General features: G+C 42.3%; 2 protein-coding genes across 2 annotated transcripts in view; one reads left to right on the forward strand and one right to left on the reverse strand.

Moving 5' to 3' along the window:
- The window catches only part of LOC134452522 (sodium- and chloride-dependent GABA transporter 2-like), a 31132-nt gene extending 26984 nt beyond the window's left edge, over window positions 1-4148 (forward strand). Inside the window, exons 9-14 of the mRNA XM_063202963.1 lie at window positions 80-192; window positions 782-916; window positions 1593-1695; window positions 2443-2543; window positions 2841-3011; window positions 3390-4148. Coding sequence (XP_063059033.1) covers window positions 80-192; window positions 782-916; window positions 1593-1695; window positions 2443-2543; window positions 2841-3011; window positions 3390-3512 — 746 coding nt within the window. The 3' untranslated portion in view covers window positions 3513-4148. The remainder of the gene's footprint in view (window positions 1-79; window positions 193-781; window positions 917-1592; window positions 1696-2442; window positions 2544-2840; window positions 3012-3389) is intronic.
- Window positions 4149-8117: 3969 nt separating this feature from the next.
- Window positions 8118-18169, reverse strand: LOC134451720 (prolyl 4-hydroxylase subunit alpha-2-like). Its single transcript, XM_063202123.1, has 13 exons — window positions 17884-18169; window positions 16563-16659; window positions 14663-14820; window positions 13944-14084; window positions 13197-13388; window positions 11572-11732; window positions 10763-10939; window positions 10361-10431; window positions 9705-9855; window positions 9442-9501; window positions 9237-9305; window positions 8551-8647; window positions 8118-8206 (listed from the first exon to the last, which is right to left on the reverse strand). The coding sequence occupies exons 1-13, from the start codon at window positions 17966-17968 to the stop codon at window positions 8136-8138; spliced, it is 1530 nt and encodes a 509-aa protein (XP_063058193.1). The 5' UTR covers window positions 17969-18169; the 3' UTR covers window positions 8118-8135.
- Window positions 18170-18665: the final 496 nt, after the last annotated feature.

The raw sequence follows: 18665 nt of genomic DNA on the forward strand, positions 1-18665 counted from the left end.
TATGTGATTTTAATTTGATGTATGTCAGTTTTTGAAGTTTTGACTTCAACATGATGTTCACCCACCGTCTGGTCTGCAGGTCCTGGTCTGGCGTTCATCGTGTACCCCAGGGCGGTGGCCATGATGCCAGGCCCACAGGTGTGGTCCGCCTGCTTCTTCCTCATGATCATCCTGCTGGGCCTGGACAGCCAGGTATACTACACTACACTATGGCTCCCCTTTCACTCCTCAAAGAAGAAGACAATCCGCACACTTCAGGTCTATTTTTGTGCAAAGAAGTTTTACTTGACTTACAAGCTTTCGGTCCCTAGACCTTCATCTGTTGAAGGTCTAAGGACCGAAAGCTTGCAAGTCAAGTAAAGCTTCTTTGCACAAAAATAGACCTGAAGTGTGCGGATTGTCTTCTTTTTATACAGAAATTTCTACTGAATCCTGCACCTTCTAAACAGATGAGCGGTGGCCTATCACAACTTAACTCCTCATAGAAGAAAAATCCGCACTCACAAGCTAGCTACGTCTCATTATTTATTTATAAATTACCACCATGTCCACAAGCAGACGCGTTTCGGCTCTTAAGCCGATCATCAGTGCGTGGTGGTGTGGCTTAAGAGCTGAAACGCGTCTATCCATCCCTGGTCTGCCTATTGGTAAAAAAAACATCTCTGACCATTTCCCTAATCGTGTCCTTATATTGTCCCCTTCTCCTCACTATCACTATTCTCCTCTCCTCCTCTCCCTTTTCTCCTCTCCTGCCCTCCTCTCCTTCTTCTCCTGCTCCTAGTTTGTGGGCCTGGAGTGTCTGATGACGTCGCTGACAGATGTGTTCTCCACGCTGCGTAAGGGCTTCAGGAGAGAGCTGCTTCTGCTGGCTATCTGCACGTCCAGTTTCCTCCTCGGTCTCAGCTTTGTGACACAGGTGAAAACATAAACACGACCTCATCATCCATTTAAAGTTTAACAGCAACTTCCCTGAGGGTTACACCAAAGATGTTCTTAGTTAGAGTAAGATGATTCAAACTCCGCCCACCCAATTCAAAATAGTGTGCTCAAGTTCGGTCTCCTAAGGGGGCGTCGTCCCCCCCCACCCCCCTTCTTCTTCTCTTTCTGTGGCATTTGGTGACGGCTTGCATAAGATGTGCGCTACCGCCATCTACAGTGCCAAGGGAACTCCATTTATTCTCAACCTAAAGTCTCCAAAGGTCTCCTAACCGAAGGTCTCCTAAAGGGGCGTTCACCTGACATCACATGGATCCAGGAAATACACGGGCTTGAATCATCTTACTCTACTCTACTCTTTTTGGGTACACTGACAGGAGTATTTGGCTTGATACAGGCATTATATGAGCACAACTCACAGTAAGACGATCCCTACAGTAGGCTACCTCCTCGTTCCCATCCATTCCCACTTCATGAGATGTAACTGAACGTCAAAATGACGGTGTGAAGAGAGAAATACATCCATTCATTCATTCATTCATTCATTCATTCATTCATTCATTCATTCATTCATTCATTCATTCATTCATTCATTCATTCATTCATTCCCACTTACACCCAGTGAGCTGTTGTCTTGTGTGTGTTGTCTGCATTAGGGGGGACTGTACATCCTTCAGCTGATGGACCATCATGTGTGCAGCGGAACCACACTGCTCATCCTCTCACTTTGCCAGTCCCTTAGCATTGCTTACATCTACGGTGAGCTAGCTGTCTGTCTGTCTGTCTGTCTGTCTGTCTGTCTGTCTGTGTCTGTCTGTCTGTCTGTCTGTCTGCCTGCCTGTCTCTCTCTCTCTCTCTCTGTCTATCCGTCTGTCTGTGTGTGTCTGTCTGTCTGTATATCCATCTGTCTGTCTGTGTGTGTCTGTCTGTCTGTCTATCCATCTGTCTGTCTGTGTCTGTCTATCAGTCTCTCTGTAAGTCTGTCGATCTGTCTGTCTGTCTGTCCGTCCGTCCGTCCGTCTGTCTGTCTCTGTCTGTCTATCTGCCCGTCTGTCTATCTGTTTAGATTAGATTGAACTTTATTTATCCCCAAGGGGAAATTCTTTTTCCGGGCTGCTCTATAGATTAAAAAGGGGGACATGAAAATAGATAACAAATAAATAAAGGTGATCATTACGCAGAAAAGTCCAGGAGTTTCTCCCCCTTACGTAATTGTCAAATTATAGAGTTGTATGGCTCTTGGGACAAAGTATTTCCCCAGTCTGTCCCCTCTGCCTCCAACTGAACAGACTCTTCTGTTGGATAATGGTGTTGTAGTAGTGTGGGTCTACCTCATTTTCCAAGATGGTGAGCAGTTTGTTTAAAGATCTTTCATCTGACACTGAAGTGAGGTTCTCCAGCTCTTCTGTCTGTCCGTCTGTCTATCTGTCTGTACGTCAACACCACAGCACAAATAGCATAGTATGTATTGATTCATTTCCAGTGTTGTATATTGTTTTGAACCAGGTGCTGAGCGCTTCTATGGCAACATCACGGATATGATTGGTTATAGGCCACATGAGCTGATGAAGTACTGCTGGCTCTTCATCACTCCAGTTGTGTGTGTGGTAAGAGCATTCTATATCCATGGAAACATTCTAGACCTGTGTTAACATTCCATGTAAGCATTCCAGACCCATAATTGTAGCCACCTTTACTTGCCGTTGGGCAATGAAGTCTGATGACAAAGCCTTATAGTCCGATTATAGAAACAAAGATATTCTTCATTCCACAAGGGGGTCCCCGCTGAAAAAGTTTGGGATTCACTGGCCTACTGTGTATCTCTGAAACACTGCTATCTCTCCTCTCCTCTCCTCTCCTCTCCTGTCCTCTCCTCTCCTCTCCACTGTCTCTCTTCTTCTCAGGGGACTCTGATCTTCTCTATTGCGAGGTACAGTCCTCTGAAGTTCAGCAACACCTATACCTACCCTGTGTGGGCCAACGTCATCGGCTGGTTCTTGGCCTCCATCTCCCTGTCTCTCATCCCAATCTGGATTATGTTCAAATTGTACATGGGAAAAGGCTCTTTGAAAGACGTAAGTTAGTAATTGGTTTTTGTGTAGTGGTCAATTGTCTTGCCTTCTCCAATAGACTTGAATTCAATTGTATCATTAGCACCAGGTACATAGCATTCCAAAGTGGTAGCTGTCAATGTTTGACAATGTTCATCACTGACATGTAATGTACACCATATAGTATATGTACCATATAGTACCATTTAGTATACTGTATATGTAATATAGCCTACTGTATATGGAACTCCTTGCATGGAATAAGGAAAAGTAATACAAAAGAAAAATGACAATAGTAACAATACAGTCATTGCATGATGTTATTATGGCTTGTTGCATCAAGTTTTGTATTACTATTCCTCATTCTAATAGACTTGTAATGTTTCTCTGTTTCATCTCCAGCGATTTCTCCGCCTGTGTCGTCCTGTGGAAAAACCATACCTAGATCAGCACTACAAGTCTGACAACTATCATCTGAGCATTCCGGCCAGTGTTGGCTCTCCAGTCGAATGCTTGATGAAGTGATGAAGAGATGAAGATACTACTAGCCAAGCTATTGTTTGTGACTACCAAGACCTACGGCGCTTCTAATCTGGCCAAGATGCTGTAATTTCACCGTTCTTATAGGGGGCGGGATTAACCTATGTCTGTCAAATTCGACTGGTCAGAGTTAGTGTAGGTACATCAAGCCATTCTTTTTCCACTGGCTTAACTACCAGTGGTAGTCTTGCCCTGCCTTGAACCTGCCTCAATCGAGCCATTGGAAAATGATTGATTTTTTTGTATCGGAAGCCAAATCCGAGGGCAATTTGAAATTGAGATCAATCTCTTGACTATACTAACTGACTTGGTTGTGAAATTTGCAGCTAGCATCAACATCAGGGAGTACGTACCTGTGTGGCCCAGGTGACAGACATACCTCATGGCAACCCCAAACAAGAATTTCGGTGGATAGTAGTTGGACTGGACCCTCGTTTTCATGTCGACAATTTTTGATACTATTTTTACATACTACCTGTAATAAACCCTGTTTTTTACTGTAACCTTTGTAATTTTTGAATGAATAGGGAGGGATATGTGTATTAAAATATTATGTGAGATCAGGATGTCTTTAATGAAAACTAATGTATACTGTATATATCATACTATATTATATTTTGAAAGCAGCCACACTGTAAAAAATAAAAGGTGGTTTCAACTCAAATTTTCAAGGCAACTGTCTGCACTGTCTGCACTGGAGTTTTTAAGTTATAAGTCTCAACTTATAACTTTAGGTTTCGGAGTACTGCTATTACTAAGTTGAGTCAATTCACTTTACAAGGTTTTGCCAACTAACCGTTTGATTATTCAACAAACTTTTCAAGGTTACATCAACTAACCGATTCAAGTTAGAGGATCTATTCAATTAATCTTACAAGGCTGTATCAACTAAGTGTTTGAAGTTATTCATTTCATATTTTCATTATCATGGGTCCCCAAGTGAATGGGACAGAAATGTAATTATCTACCACTATGGGGGCAGCCAATCCATACAAGCATTGCTATCAGCCAGCATTGCTAACAGTCAGCATTGCTAACAGTCAGCATTGCTAACACCCAGCAGGCAGTGATGTTCCCAATGACTCTCCCGTGTCGAAGCGTGTGTCAGAAAATGAACCAGCGCAAGAGAAAGCATGTATCGGAGCTTGATTCGTTTGCAGTTGATCGCGTGATTCGTGACGTTTGAAGCTTCATTCAGCGCCCATTCACATGATGCAAAGAAGATGGATCTAACAAGAAGCGTCATTTCGTTTCTTTTCCGGTATCCACTTTATGTCGGGTGAACGCCCCTTTAGGAGACCTTCGGTTAGGAGACCTTCGGAGTCCTGAGGTTGAGAATCAATGAAGTCCCCTTAGCGCTGTAGATGGCGGTAGCGCACGTCTTGCACAAACACCTCAAAAAGAGAAGAAGTAGGGGACAACGCCCCCTTAGGAGACCCAACTTGAGCACATGCTTTTGCATTGAGTGGGCGTGTTTTGCGATATCTTGGTTTGATTCAGTATTTTTGCATGAAGCTTCAACAGTCACTTGACGAGTCGACTGAATTGAAAGAGTTGAACTTGAACTTGATCAAAGTGCTGCGAGCCTGCGTGCGATTGCAGGTTTGTAGTCGGAAGAATTCACCGAATTCAGTGCAGCTAGCGTAATAAAATGAACAATGAGCAAGGGTGCCCTATGGCAACTGTAATTTGGCTTTTAAAATGGAACATTTTAAAATTAAATGTCATTACAAAATGCATTTGGCAACACCTACATTTCAATACCAGCTTGTTTCCTTACTTGAGAGAGTCTGTCGCCGTAGTGTAGTGCAGTGTTTCCCAACCAGGGGTACGTGTACCACTAGGGGTACGCGAGCACACAGCAGGGGGTACTTGGAAAAGTGTTATTATTATAACAAATGTATGGATCAGCCACATCAGGACAGAGAAAATTATATAGAAAATTAATTAGGGGTACTCATGTCACAACTAAGAGGCTTAGGGGGTACGCAAGACAAAAAAGGTTGCGAAACACTGGTGTAGTGGATAGTGATGCGCTCAGAGCCTAATGATCGTGTCGTAAGTACTTCTAACCCTGCTCCAGCTCGCTCAGTTATGTGGTCAGAATATCATGGCTCAAAAATGGAAAAAAGGAGGCGCACACAAGACTTGTGTGAAAAAGTGTATTGAAGCCGAAAATATACAACAGAAGTCTAAGGATTAACTGGAGAGACAGACGTTTCGGAGCTTGTCCATTGGAGACATTGAAAATGGACTAGCTCCGAAACGTCTGTCTCTCCAGTTAATCCTTAGACTTCTGTTGTATATTTTCGGCTTCAATACACTTTTTCACACAAGTCTTGTGTGCGCCTCCTTTTTTCCATTTTTGAGTGATTACTACTTTTTGGGAGTGCTCGCACCAAGCAATACACGAGCATTGAGTTCAAGGCGCAGACGCCGACCTTTGTTGGTCTTTTTGTCATTCACNGAATATCATGGCAGAAGACCTCTTGCTGCTGAAGTTTATAAACATTTAAAAAAAAAAAAAAAAAAGTTAATGAGCCGTTTTGGGATAAAATATTACTCCGGCTAACTACGATGCAATTTTGTGGCAAATGACGAGGAGATTTTTAGGACTATGTCCATTATGATCCATCACATTTCAGTGACTAAAATACTTAATGCACGCCGTTAATTTGTTCTCTGAAAGTAAACGTGAAGGCATTTTTTCAGTCATTTTATTCATGCACAAGAATCCATGTAGGCCTTTTCATTTGGCGTTTTGGTTCAAACTGCAATTCAGTGTTTTTGCCAGCAGGTGTCCTCATAGAGTATTTGAAGCACTGAATGAATCATCCATTACTCGAAGCAATTGCCACAAAAGCTTTGTGCTTCAACAAAGCTTCATTTTCCCATCACTGCCAGCGGGCCTAACAACCAGCAGGGCTAACAGCCAGCAGGCCGGCCAGTCAACGCTGTCAAAAGCAAGAGAGCTTTTGTAAGCAAAGATATACAAGAACAGTATGAGAGTCCTGGTTTAAACCAATGAAATTCGACAGAGAAGAACAATCTCTCGGGGGGAATCCATTGGCCACGGTGTAGTACAGGACACGAGTGGATGGAAAATTAACTCCCTTGCGCATGGTCATTGGTCAGTGGGTGCGATGGATACAATTTCCGTACTCTCTTGCGCATGGTCAGTGTGGGCGACACCATGATGGATAATTTGTGGCCAAATTAACTGCAGCTGTTGGTCAGCAGTAATTGCTGGGGGTAATTAAGGACAGCTGACAAACATTCACGCTGTCCTATGACCTGTTCCACACTCCGACCCTCGAAGAAGTCGCATTGCATGCTACCCTGATGCTTCCAATACTGACCGTAGAAGAATAAAATTTCCGTACTCCCCTCGCCAGAGTCGCCATCATTTCTTAATACGCTGTTATGACGTAAGTAAGCCCTCCTATATATCTATCTCTCCTTGGTTAACACTTAGTTGGCAAAACCTTTAGTTCACTCAACTTTGTAATATCAGTACTCCAAAACCTGAAGTTGAAAGTTGAAACTTATAACTTAAAAACTCTATGCAGTTGAAAATTTGAGTTGAGGCCAACTTTTATTTCTTACTGTAGATTACTTGACCTTATCCATTCTAGGCATCCACTACAATTTGCATACAATTTCATTACTTGACTTTATCCATTCTAGGCATCCACTACAATTTGTATACCATATCAACTCAACATCTCATTTAAGATCAGCTTTTCATCAAAAACATACAAAAGTGAGTTGAAATAACTCAACTTGAGAAAGTAGAAGTTGGCATTGGCAATTTCACAGTTGGGAGCAGTGTTAATTTCGTCAACCATGACTATGACTAAAATATTTCGTCAATGCCCTTTTTTGATTTTCGTCATTTAGACTAAGACTAAGACTAAATTGGGAAGGCAATGACTAAAATATGACTAAGACTAAAATTGATTTTCGTCATTGTGACTAAGACTAAGACGAAATTTTAAAAAGCTGACGAAATTAACACCGTTTTTCAATAAAATTTAGAAAAAGAGAACCAGTGAGTGAAGAAGGTTTATTCTGTACAGTCAATGATATGTTATAAAGAGAAGCCGTGCGCGGAGAGGGTTTATTCTGTACAGTCAATGATATATGTTCAGAAGAGAAGCAGTGTGTGGAGAAGTTCTATTATGGACAGTGTCGACTAAAATGACTAAAATGACTAAAAATTGACTAAGACTAAAATTGATTTTCGTCATTTAGACTAAGACTAAGACTAAATTGGGAAGGCAATGACTAAAATATGACTAAGACTAAAATTGATTTTCGTCATTGTGACTAAGACTATGACTAAATCAAAAAAAGCTGACAAAATTAACACTGGTTGGGAGGCTCAAAAATTGAACAATGTCAAGTTGTAGTTTTTACAGTGCACAGTGTTTGGCAACTCCTCATATTTTAGTGTGCTCCAAAGACATACAATATTTAATACGAAACACTTACAGCATATTTTTTACGTGTTTTAATGTTTTCATAATTTCTTTTCCTTAACAAAAATATTACAACACAATAACAACACACTGCACTTTAGTGGTGAAAATTCAAATCCAGTAGAAGTCATTCCGAGGGCGATAAGGAACACCTTCTCCTGAACTCTTGGCCTCTCTCCCGAACCCATTTGTTTGCCACTGTGATCACAAAAACAAAACATAAAATATCATTATATTATAATTATCATCATATTGTCTTTGGTACTGGGTATCTTGGCCTTTTGGCACGTGGATAAGTATGGGTATTTTAAACTCCTAAAACAAGACCTCTGTTATAAATTTGCATAATGGCAATGACCAAGCCATAATATGTTGAAGACTCTGTTTAATGTTGTGTGTAGTACTATGGTAAGGTAGTCATTGGTAAGGATGAGATTTGAATCGCAACCCTCTCCAAAGGCCAGCTTCCTTATGTCATTACTGTGGAAGCACAGTTATCTTTCAGGGAACTACAATATAGCCTTTTCATAATAATAACTTACCCCATTTGCTCCCTATGAAGACGGGACAGGCCGCATGTAAGGTGCGATCATCTTCCTTTCCATTCCGCAGCAAGTTATACCAAACCACTGCAGAGCCCTACAAGAGAGGAGAAGAGAAGAGCAGAGAAGAGAAGAGAAGAGAAGATGGGTAGAGAGAAGAGAAGAGAAGAGAAGAGAAGAGAAGAGAAGAGAAGAGAAGAGAAGAGAAGAGAAGAGAAGAGAAGAGAAGAGAAGAGAAGAGAAGAGAAGAGAAGAGAAGAGGAGAGGGGAAGAGAAGAGAAGAGAAGAGAAGAGAAGAGAAGAGAAGAGAAGAGAAGAGACGAGACGAGAAGAGAAGAGAAGAGAAGAGAAGAGAAGAGAAGAGAAGAGAAGAGAAGAGAAGAGAAGAGAAGAGAAGAGAAGAGAAGAGAAGAGAAGAGAAGAGACAAGCATTTGTCAATTGCCTAATCTTGCCTCAAGACAAGATGCTTCAATGACCAAGCGACACACAAGAGCGCACGCACACACACACACACACACACACACACACACACACACACACACACACACACACACACACACACACACACACACACACACACACACACACACACACACACACACACACACACACACACACCAGTACATATGGAGCTGCACTACAGTATGTGACAGCACCTGCACTGTGTTTTTGCGTGGATGTTCACCTTTTGTGGTTTTAGTGCAGCCCCTGCATCAGGAAATACCGTGGCTCCCCCTAGTCTCACATCACTCATCTAAAACAAAAAGAAACAAGCAATACATTTTCAAACATTACCCTCCACACATCTATGCAAACTCTTTTAATATTTTATAATATTTATTTATATTTAATATTTTTTTCTGTGAAATACCACACAGTGTTGGCCTTACATATATTAAGATGGTAGCAATTCTGTTCCCTTTGAGTACAAGGTCTGTGTCATTCGCAAGCTGTAAAGCAGAAAACAACTTGGTTAAAATTTTCAGGATCATACAATTGGTGTTGGTAATAATTCTTTCGTCACACACACACACACACACACACACACACACACACACACACACACACACACACACACACACACACACACACACACACACACACACACACACACACACACACACACACACACACACACACACACACACCTTACCCTTGAGTCAAAGTGAGGTTCGTACTGCCCACCAATCCCATAGTTTGCAACCTGAAGAGACTCAGCAACAGTCATGTCCAGCCCAGTGGCCGCACTCAACTTCTGATTCAGATTTCCAATCACCAGGTCCTCCTCATCAGCCAGCCAGCCACTGGGGGAGACAGACATACAGACAGACAGACAGACAGACAGACAGACAGACAGACAGATGGATAGAGAGACAGACAGACAGACAGACAGACAGTCAGACAGATGGATAGAGAGACAGACAGACAGACAGACAGTCAGAGACAGACAGACAAACAGACAGATAGACAGACAGACAGACATATAGATAGAGAGACAGACAGACAGACAGACAGACAGACAGTCAGAGACAGACAGACAGATAGATAGAGAGACAGACAGACAGTCACTCAGAGACAGACAGACAGACAGACAGATAGATAGAGAGACAGACAGACAGACAGAGACAGGTACATACAAACGATCTGATAAACTATTAACTATAAACGAGAAACTATCTGCAATATATGCACATGGTCCCTGACTAAATAAACCACACAAAAATAAACTCATTTAAACTTTGAAAGGCAAGTAATGAGGGGGCAAAGAAGAAATTATCCCAATGGTTAACGATAAAGTCATTCTCAAACCTTTTTGATACACGGGTTTCTGTTGCATACTTCTTTCCAGTACCGTGGTCCATCACCTTTGCCCTGTAAAGCTTTAAAAAAAAAACAGACAATTTGACTCTCAGCAGTGTTGCCAGATGTAAGATAAGTATTGTATTTGTACCATCATTTTGTCCATTTTGACCTCTGTATGATCAATTCTTTTTGATGCCTCTAAACAACAATTTGGGTCTTGTACAATAATTTCCTCTCAAAAAGCCCCCAAAAATGATAATTTTGAGGTTTTGGTACAATAATTCAGCATTTTCCATCTGGCAACACTGACTCTCAGAACAACAACAATGTCAGAGCAAAAACAAATCATCCAAAATGTTTCAAAATTCCCTTTGATAGCAAAAAAGGAGTTTTTTTATTTCAAGTCACCTTGGGCCTGGCCAGCGTCTTGATGACATCTATTTCCTGGTCTGAGATGAGGTCGACGTATCTGACGATGCGTGGTGAGTCCCACTCATCCTGCTCCTTGAAGGGCGCATACAGAGAAGACACACCACCCCCTCCACGACTGTAGCGGCAGAACAACCTCTTCTGTCTCTCTGGAGGCTGTCATGTCACAATAACAATAATAATTATTATTAATAATAATCACCATCATCATCATCATCATCATCATCATCATCATCATCATCCTCCTCCTCATCATCATCATCTTCTTCATAATTATAATCATCACCATCATCATCATCATCATCACCACCATGTGCCCAAAAGTATATTTTTAGGGCCTTTTTTGCCTTTATTTGATAGAACAGTTGAAGATAGTGACAGGAGGAGAGGGAGAGAGAGAGATGAGGGATGATCGGCAAACGTCCCGGGTCTGAAATCGAACCCAGGTCGCCGGCACAGCAACCCAGTGCCCTACCATTAGGCCGCAGCAGGGCCTACTTGTATGATTTTTAGGATTTTCGCACCATCACCTGAATTAATTCTTACCACATACCATTCTCTACCATTCGGTAACGGTAGCTACTGTCATCGTATGTTAATGTTAATGTTAATGTGTTGTGTTGCTGCAAGTTTAAGTGGCAGTAGAACCCAAATAGAAACCAATACCCTATAGTTAACTTAACATAACTGTAACTGTAACTTCGGATAAAAACGCAACAGCTTGATGTAATGTAACAGCTTGCAATGTACTGAAATCCAGCCCAATACGATATATATAAGGCACTTGCCATGGTGATGCCCTGGCCTCTGCATAAGGCCTCATACGCATTACTGAAGGAGCCTGTGCGTGTGAGCAGGTGCATGCTGGGATGGTCCAGCTCCGGGATGAGGCCCTGCTGGACACTGGCCTGGTACATCTGCTGAAGGACACCCTGCACCTCACTGGGGCCTGCTGAGAAGAACACACAGAGTTGTACGTAGAAAGGATACGTTTTTAACTGAGTGACATGGACAGAGTAATGAGATTAATTTATTCCACAGGTTTTATCTTCTCTTCTTATCCACACGCATATATAGATATATATTTTTATTTATTCTTTATTGTGTTGACTGCGATATGTGTTTGTCTTGTGTGTCTTGTGCCACCACCAAAGCAAATTTTCCATTTCATGGAAGTTTAATGGACAATAAAGAAGTCTAAGTCTAAGTCTAAGTCTAAGTTCCATTCTGAATTGTAAAATGTTTTTTTAAGAATTAAATTGAGCTAATTCTGAATTAAATGTCTCATGTAAACGAGTTGTCCAACATGTTGCCATGATAGACTATTTCCTTTGACTTGGCTTTGTGTCTATGTGCGTGTGCATTGATGACGTAATAAAAAGAGAGAAACGGTTCTTATTTTGGCTCCCACTTATTTTTTTGTTTTTCTGTGACATTTGTGGGAGCAAACTGGGAGCAAAACAAAATCCTGATTGAAGCAGACTTTTCTCTCTTTTTATTCGGTTATTTGTTTGTCCTGCTCCCAGGGCAAGCGGCGCGTTTACCTCCTATCCTTATGACGTACGTACCCAGTGGTCGAGTTGTAAACTCAAACCAGGGGGGATGGGCAGAGATGTTCTCTGGTTATTGGGGGTTTCGGGGGTTTGTCCCCCCGCACAAACTTGGAAAATGTAGTTGTTAGGGCCAAAACATACCAAGGCGGAACGGAACGGTCGCAGGACGGACGCGGTCTTTCTGCTTAGTTTTGGCCGGCGTGCTTTTCTCTGCCTTGCACACTGACAGCGTCGGCGTGCGCGGCCAGTCCTGTTCAAAACCCTCCCCACAGCTAAAGCTAGCGTGCTACTTTGCCATTTATTTGAATGAGACACCGCCGGTTGCCGGCGTGAAAAATACGCAGGAGTTCTATTTTCCAAATGCAGCGCGGCGCGGAGCCGGTTCCCGCGCCGCTAACGCCCGACTACCGCCGGTTGGTGTGTAAGGACAGATAGGTTTCAATGTATTTTCACCGACGCCGGTAAAAAACGCGGCCGTTCCGCGACGCTTTACCGCCTTGGTGTGTAAGACCCCTTAAAAGTGCAATTTTCCCAATCGAATCTCACGCACATCCAGTGACTGGTTTCGGGTGCAGGTTCAAAAAAGTTAATCCATAGGACTCAGACTGAAGAAGGTTGGCGGGAAATGTCACACAATAAAATGGCTTACATGGGAGTTCATCGGTGTGCGGTTTTCTTCATTACCTATAAAAGTGCAATCTTAACACAATATGTGAAGAAGGGATGTCTGTTTTAGAGGGGGATGATTTTTGACCAATTTCATTGAGGGGGATGATTTTAGACCATTTTCATTGTAAGGGGATGGATGACATCCCCTCTGCTTCCCCCTACAACTCGAGCCCTGTACATAGCCTACGTACCCTGTGTGAGCAGCTGCTGGATGAAGCTGTGTGTGGTGGGCAGGTGGTCCATGTGGAGGAGGGAGGCCGCCAGAGAGCCCAGCTCCAGCTGCCTCAGCGTCTCCAGCATCCAGCCCATGTAGAGGGAGAACTTCTGGTTCTCATACGCAACCATGGCGATGTGGAAGGTTTCATCTGGGCCCAACGATGACTCTACAGAGAGAATACCTGATGATGAGCTAGAATAAGAACAGCTCAAGGAATAGAGAGTACAACAAGAATGGGCTGTAATTTCAGCAGAATACACACCAACCTTTTACAGTAAAATTACATGATGAACCTAATTGAAAATGAACTGTTGACATATTGTTATTAATAATAATACAACTTAATTGGGCAATAAATGTTTATCTGTAGCCCCTTAGCACACACTGTTCCACTACTAGAGCGTTGTAATAGTTACTGGAAAATCTTAACTACCATAATGCTACACCACTATGACAGTGCACAGGGCCTATAGTTAGCCTATACATTACAACTTGGTCATTGCCATTCTGGTAACAGATAACAGTGTAGCCTTTTATTGCAGACGGGGTCGCCGGCGCCGCGGGCCTATTCACTATTTGCAGAAAATGCTCAACGACATATTAACAACATTGCTATGACTGTGAAGTAACAGATTAAGACATAGCCATTGCAATTTTGGTGACAGACAGTAAGGTTATAACATAGGCGCTGCGTTAAGGGGTTAAGCACAAAAATGGTCACCTTGCTGTCCTGCTGCACCCATGAGACTTTGCGGCAGTAGTTGATATGTGTCTTGCAGCCGGAGCAGCCCCAGAGCTATTCCATCCACATCTCTATCAGTCGGAAGGGCCTCTGACATCAGCTTCATCAACGCCAGGAACTCTGTTCACAAATACAAGAGTTCCGTTTTAAATATGCAGTACATGAGACAATTCTGGAATGCCTCAATTTTCTTAATAAAATACAGTATTAGTTCATGTTTTTTCTTCTTTCATTTTTTTAATGATTTCTAAATCAAATTAATGATGTTACTAAAAAAAAACCTAATGACCTTCATTTCTTAATTAACAATAGAGCGCCAGGGATGACGAACACATCACTGTACTCAACTGCATGTTAATGTGCTAGCTAGATAATTTCACAGGGTTGTGCATCCATCAGTGCTGACAGCATACCAGCATGGCCGTAACTACCATTGAGGACACGGAGGTCATGTCCTCTGTTTTTTTTTTTTTTCAGTAATATAAAATGTATCTATTGATGAAAACCGTTATATACGATCAACAAATCAACAATGATAAATTGTCTATATACACCACCCCATTTATCCTCAAGGCAGTGATTAATGAAAAAAAAAAGTTTGACTGAAGTGTTTGAAGCTTTCTAAATGTACAGTATGCAGTACAGCGTGCAGTATTTGACCTCGGTATATGAAAATGTCTGGTTACGGCCCTGCATACCAGGTAAGGGGCTTTTCCCCAGGGTCTCCTCCATCCTGCTCCACCTGCTCCTCATGTTCCTCACCAGCCTGTATGCAGTCAGTGGGTTACTCACATACTCCTCCAGCCCATCAGCAGAATCCACACTGGCTGTAACCGCTGAGAGCTCCAGCAGCGTTCTGCACAAAAGGTGTTCAACAGATTTAAAGAAGAAAACCATTTTTTTGACATTGGGCCCTTGATTTCACATTATCACATCATGTTCTAATGACCCATGGTAGTTTTGTGTCATTTGGAGCCCTTCCGAAGATATTCGGTTTTGTCATATCCAAGTAACATCTTCCTTTGGGCAACGAGTTGAAGGCACAAACTAAACGGTTCATATTTTTTTCTTTATGGTACGCCACCACCCATAACATGTAGGGACATCACTGCCATCATAACATGCAAGTTTCGTCCCGCTTCTAATTTTTAAAATAAAAAGTCCATCCATTCCTGATGTTGCGTATACGCTGCATTGACCTAGGCGCCTGGAGCGACATAGACGCTGCATTCAGGCTCTGGAGATTTGAGTTTTTTATTCAAATGTGGCTATGTAAAAGCACATTGTAATGCCACATGAGGGTCCTAGCTTTTACATGCAACTTATCTTATGTTTTTATGTGCTTCAGAGGCTGAGACATTTAGCTTTTTAGAGGCTGTTTTATAGGCAATTGTTTTCAAGTGCCTCAGGCTAAAATGGGTTAATGTCAGAAGACCAAGGACTACTGAGCATTGAATTTGGCCTCATGAGAAATATTGCATGTTATTGCAAATATTGCATGAGAATTTGTGCCACAAAGTCAAACCCCACACCATTTCCTCATGGGACATTGTACTGGAAGAACTGTCTGAAATGTTTTCAGCGTCTGCATTTTAATTTGCAGCATTACTAAATCTTTTTCAGTTCGAATTGTGTACAGTATGTTATTGTATGACCTCACTTTCCCTGCTGTATATAGTTTTTATGTTTTATACATGACATTTTTACATCTGTCCGCTCAATAAAAATGTTAATCACAAAAAAAAGAAATTGTGACACAATGAATGTTACTTTACAACCAATTCCACAGACGGGCTGGGATTTCTTGGTTAACATGTTATGGATCGCCTACTATGCATATGCACTGTTACCGCAGAGATACACCAGCGGCGACGCGATTCAAGCGACAGAGTGTAGCAGCAAGCGATACGAGAGATTGAGGAGACTAGAGTATGTCCGTACAGGCAGAAGGCAAACCATTCAAGCATTCCCATTGGCTGTGGTCACTGACCTCTATACAGTCATTGGCTGTCGCGGCTTGTCGCCGAACCGCGTCATAGAAAGTTGAAAAGATTTCAACTTCAAATTGTAGCGCTCGTCGCGCAAATCGCTCTAGTCTCCAGAATCGCTTTTGTCTCTCGACTCAATACAAAGTCAATTACTTCCGTCGCTCGACTCGCTCAGATCGCCGCTGGTGTATTTCTGCGGTTACACTGCAAAAAAAAGCCTGGGGTCCTGTGTCTCACACCATGTGGCGCCCATGTATCTTACAGTATACTGTACATACACGGGGGACCCCGGTTTAAGTCTGTCCTGGATCATTTCCCAGCCCTACCCTACCTGTCTCCCTCCACTACTATCCTGTCACATCTTCACTAATCTACTATAACAATAAAGGCATGAAAAGCCCCAAAATACTGTATCAATAAATAAACGACAAACAGTCATTGTATTTTCACAGACAAATCACAGAGAGAGAGAGAGAGAGAGAGAGAGAGAGAGAGAGAGAGAGAGAGAGAGAGAGAGAGAGAGAAAGAGAGAGAAAGAGAGAGAGAGATAAAGAGAAAGAGAAAGAGACCGCATGCTGGCTTGTTGGATGTGGATGGATGTGTGTCTCACTTTTTCAGCTTTTCCAAAATGGCCTCCTCCGCTGCGATGTACTCCGTCAGGTTCTGCTCCAGCTCTCTACCAACACCTAGGAGCTTAACCAGCTGATCTGAGTGTCCCACAAGAAGAGAAACAAGTGAAGTGAAAGCCCATTGGGTAACTCCAACTCCCATTGTCATTGTGACACAGCACACAAGTGAACACTACACACTGCACACAACGAAATTGCATTTATGCCTCACCCGTGCAAGGGGGCAGCCCTCAATGGCGCCCCTAGGGAGCAGTGCGGAGGGATGGTACCATGTCTAGAGAGTCATGGAGGAGGATGGGGGAGAGCACTTGATTACTCCCCCCACCAACCTGGCGGGTCGGGAGTCGAACCGGCAACCTTTAGGCTACAAGTCTGACACCCTAACCGCTTATCCATGAATGCCCAAGAAGAGAATGAGTTAGGAAAACAACTCCACTCTTCAACAATTAATTTTTGTGCCACATCCAGGTGTTGCACGTGTCGTATCATGCTACTGAAATCATGTCAAGTGTCAAATCAGGTCATGTCATATGAAAGGTAAAAAAATCATCTTGGATGTGGATATAATTCATTTTCTTGTTAATCTTGTCCCGCTGAAATCATGTGAAGTCATGTCATGCTAAAGGTAATGTTGGCCCAAAATCATATTGTGGGCATTGTAATTAAATGTTCTATTTACATTCAACAACTTGTTTCAACTTTCTTGAGGTTGTATAGTCCTTTCCTTTTCATACAGTAGTTCATAGATAATAGGCATGGAGCACACGGCACATAGACAATTACTTAGTAACACATTAGCACCACACATCACCTCACATTACACTCATATTTTTAACTCAGCTACATCATAGCAACATTGCTATGACATTACTGAAACATAGTAACAGATTAGGTAACACTTTACTTGACGCCGGTGTCATAGGCATGTCATTACAGTGTCATAATAGTGTCATAAGATAAGTGTCATAGATAAGTCATAAACATTCGGTTATGGCAAAGTCAACCTTGGCATCACCGAATGCCAGTCATAAAATGTTAATGACATGGACATAATGTTTATGACACGTGCATAACTGTGCCATGACACTGTTATGACACTGTAATGACATGCTTATGACACCGGCGTCAAGTAAAGTGTTACCACAGATTAAGACTTTCATTACAGTCATTACGGTCTTGGTGGCAGTCCGGTTGCAATAGGCTCTGCGCAAAGGGCTTCAGTAAACACATGAATGCATTAAATTTGTTAAAGGTCATTTGAACAGTACTGTAGGTATTTGGTTGAACATAAAAGGACTGTACCTGTTGAAGAATACATTTCCCTGTCTTCAAGACAAGTGATCCAGTGTATCATTGTGATAAAAATGGTGAGGCCCAGGACTCTCATTTTGTGAGATCTCTCGTCTTATGCTCGGAGACTACAGTGTGGATTCTTCTGGCAACTCCAAAGGAACTTGCTGTGATACTCAATGCTGCCTCTCCTATACTTCAAAACCCAGTCTTGCTGCCTTTTCTACACCTAATAGTACTCTCTCTCTCTGCCACTCTTAAATTCTCTATCCTGCTGTCTCACTGTCTATCTGCAATAATCAATACTACTCAATCATAAGAATTAATACTGCAGTCTCTCTCCTACATGCCTCTTCGATACCCATTACTACAGTAGTCTACTGTCTCACGGGTTGGGCATTGCACAGCTTATGACACAACCCCATTTAATCCCAGTACCATCTTGGTGAAACACCTGACACCAAACCACTGCTTGCATCACCCCCTTGACTGCAGCGTGTAATTTTCAGTGTGTGGTGCAATCCCAGCATGTAGAGCTCTCTCATCAATCGTTAAAAATGTCTGTACTTGTATGTAAATGGCAAATTATTGTTGGAGTCTGTGGTTGGTATTAGTCAGTGTATGTTTCTGATGAGTTTGGTTTGTGTGTGTGTGTGTGTGTGTGTGTGTGTGTGTGTGTGTGTGTATCTGTGTGTGTGTGTCTGCGTGCATGCGCAAGTGGCAAGGAAACTGCACATTTGTATTTCCGGTTAAACAAATTGTGTAATGCTTAGTGAATAGACAAAAAAGCCCAA

Source organism: Engraulis encrasicolus, chromosome 7 (genome assembly GCF_034702125.1).
Source record: "Engraulis encrasicolus isolate BLACKSEA-1 chromosome 7, IST_EnEncr_1.0, whole genome shotgun sequence".
NCBI classification, from domain to species: Eukaryota; Metazoa; Chordata; class Actinopteri; order Clupeiformes; family Engraulidae; genus Engraulis; species Engraulis encrasicolus.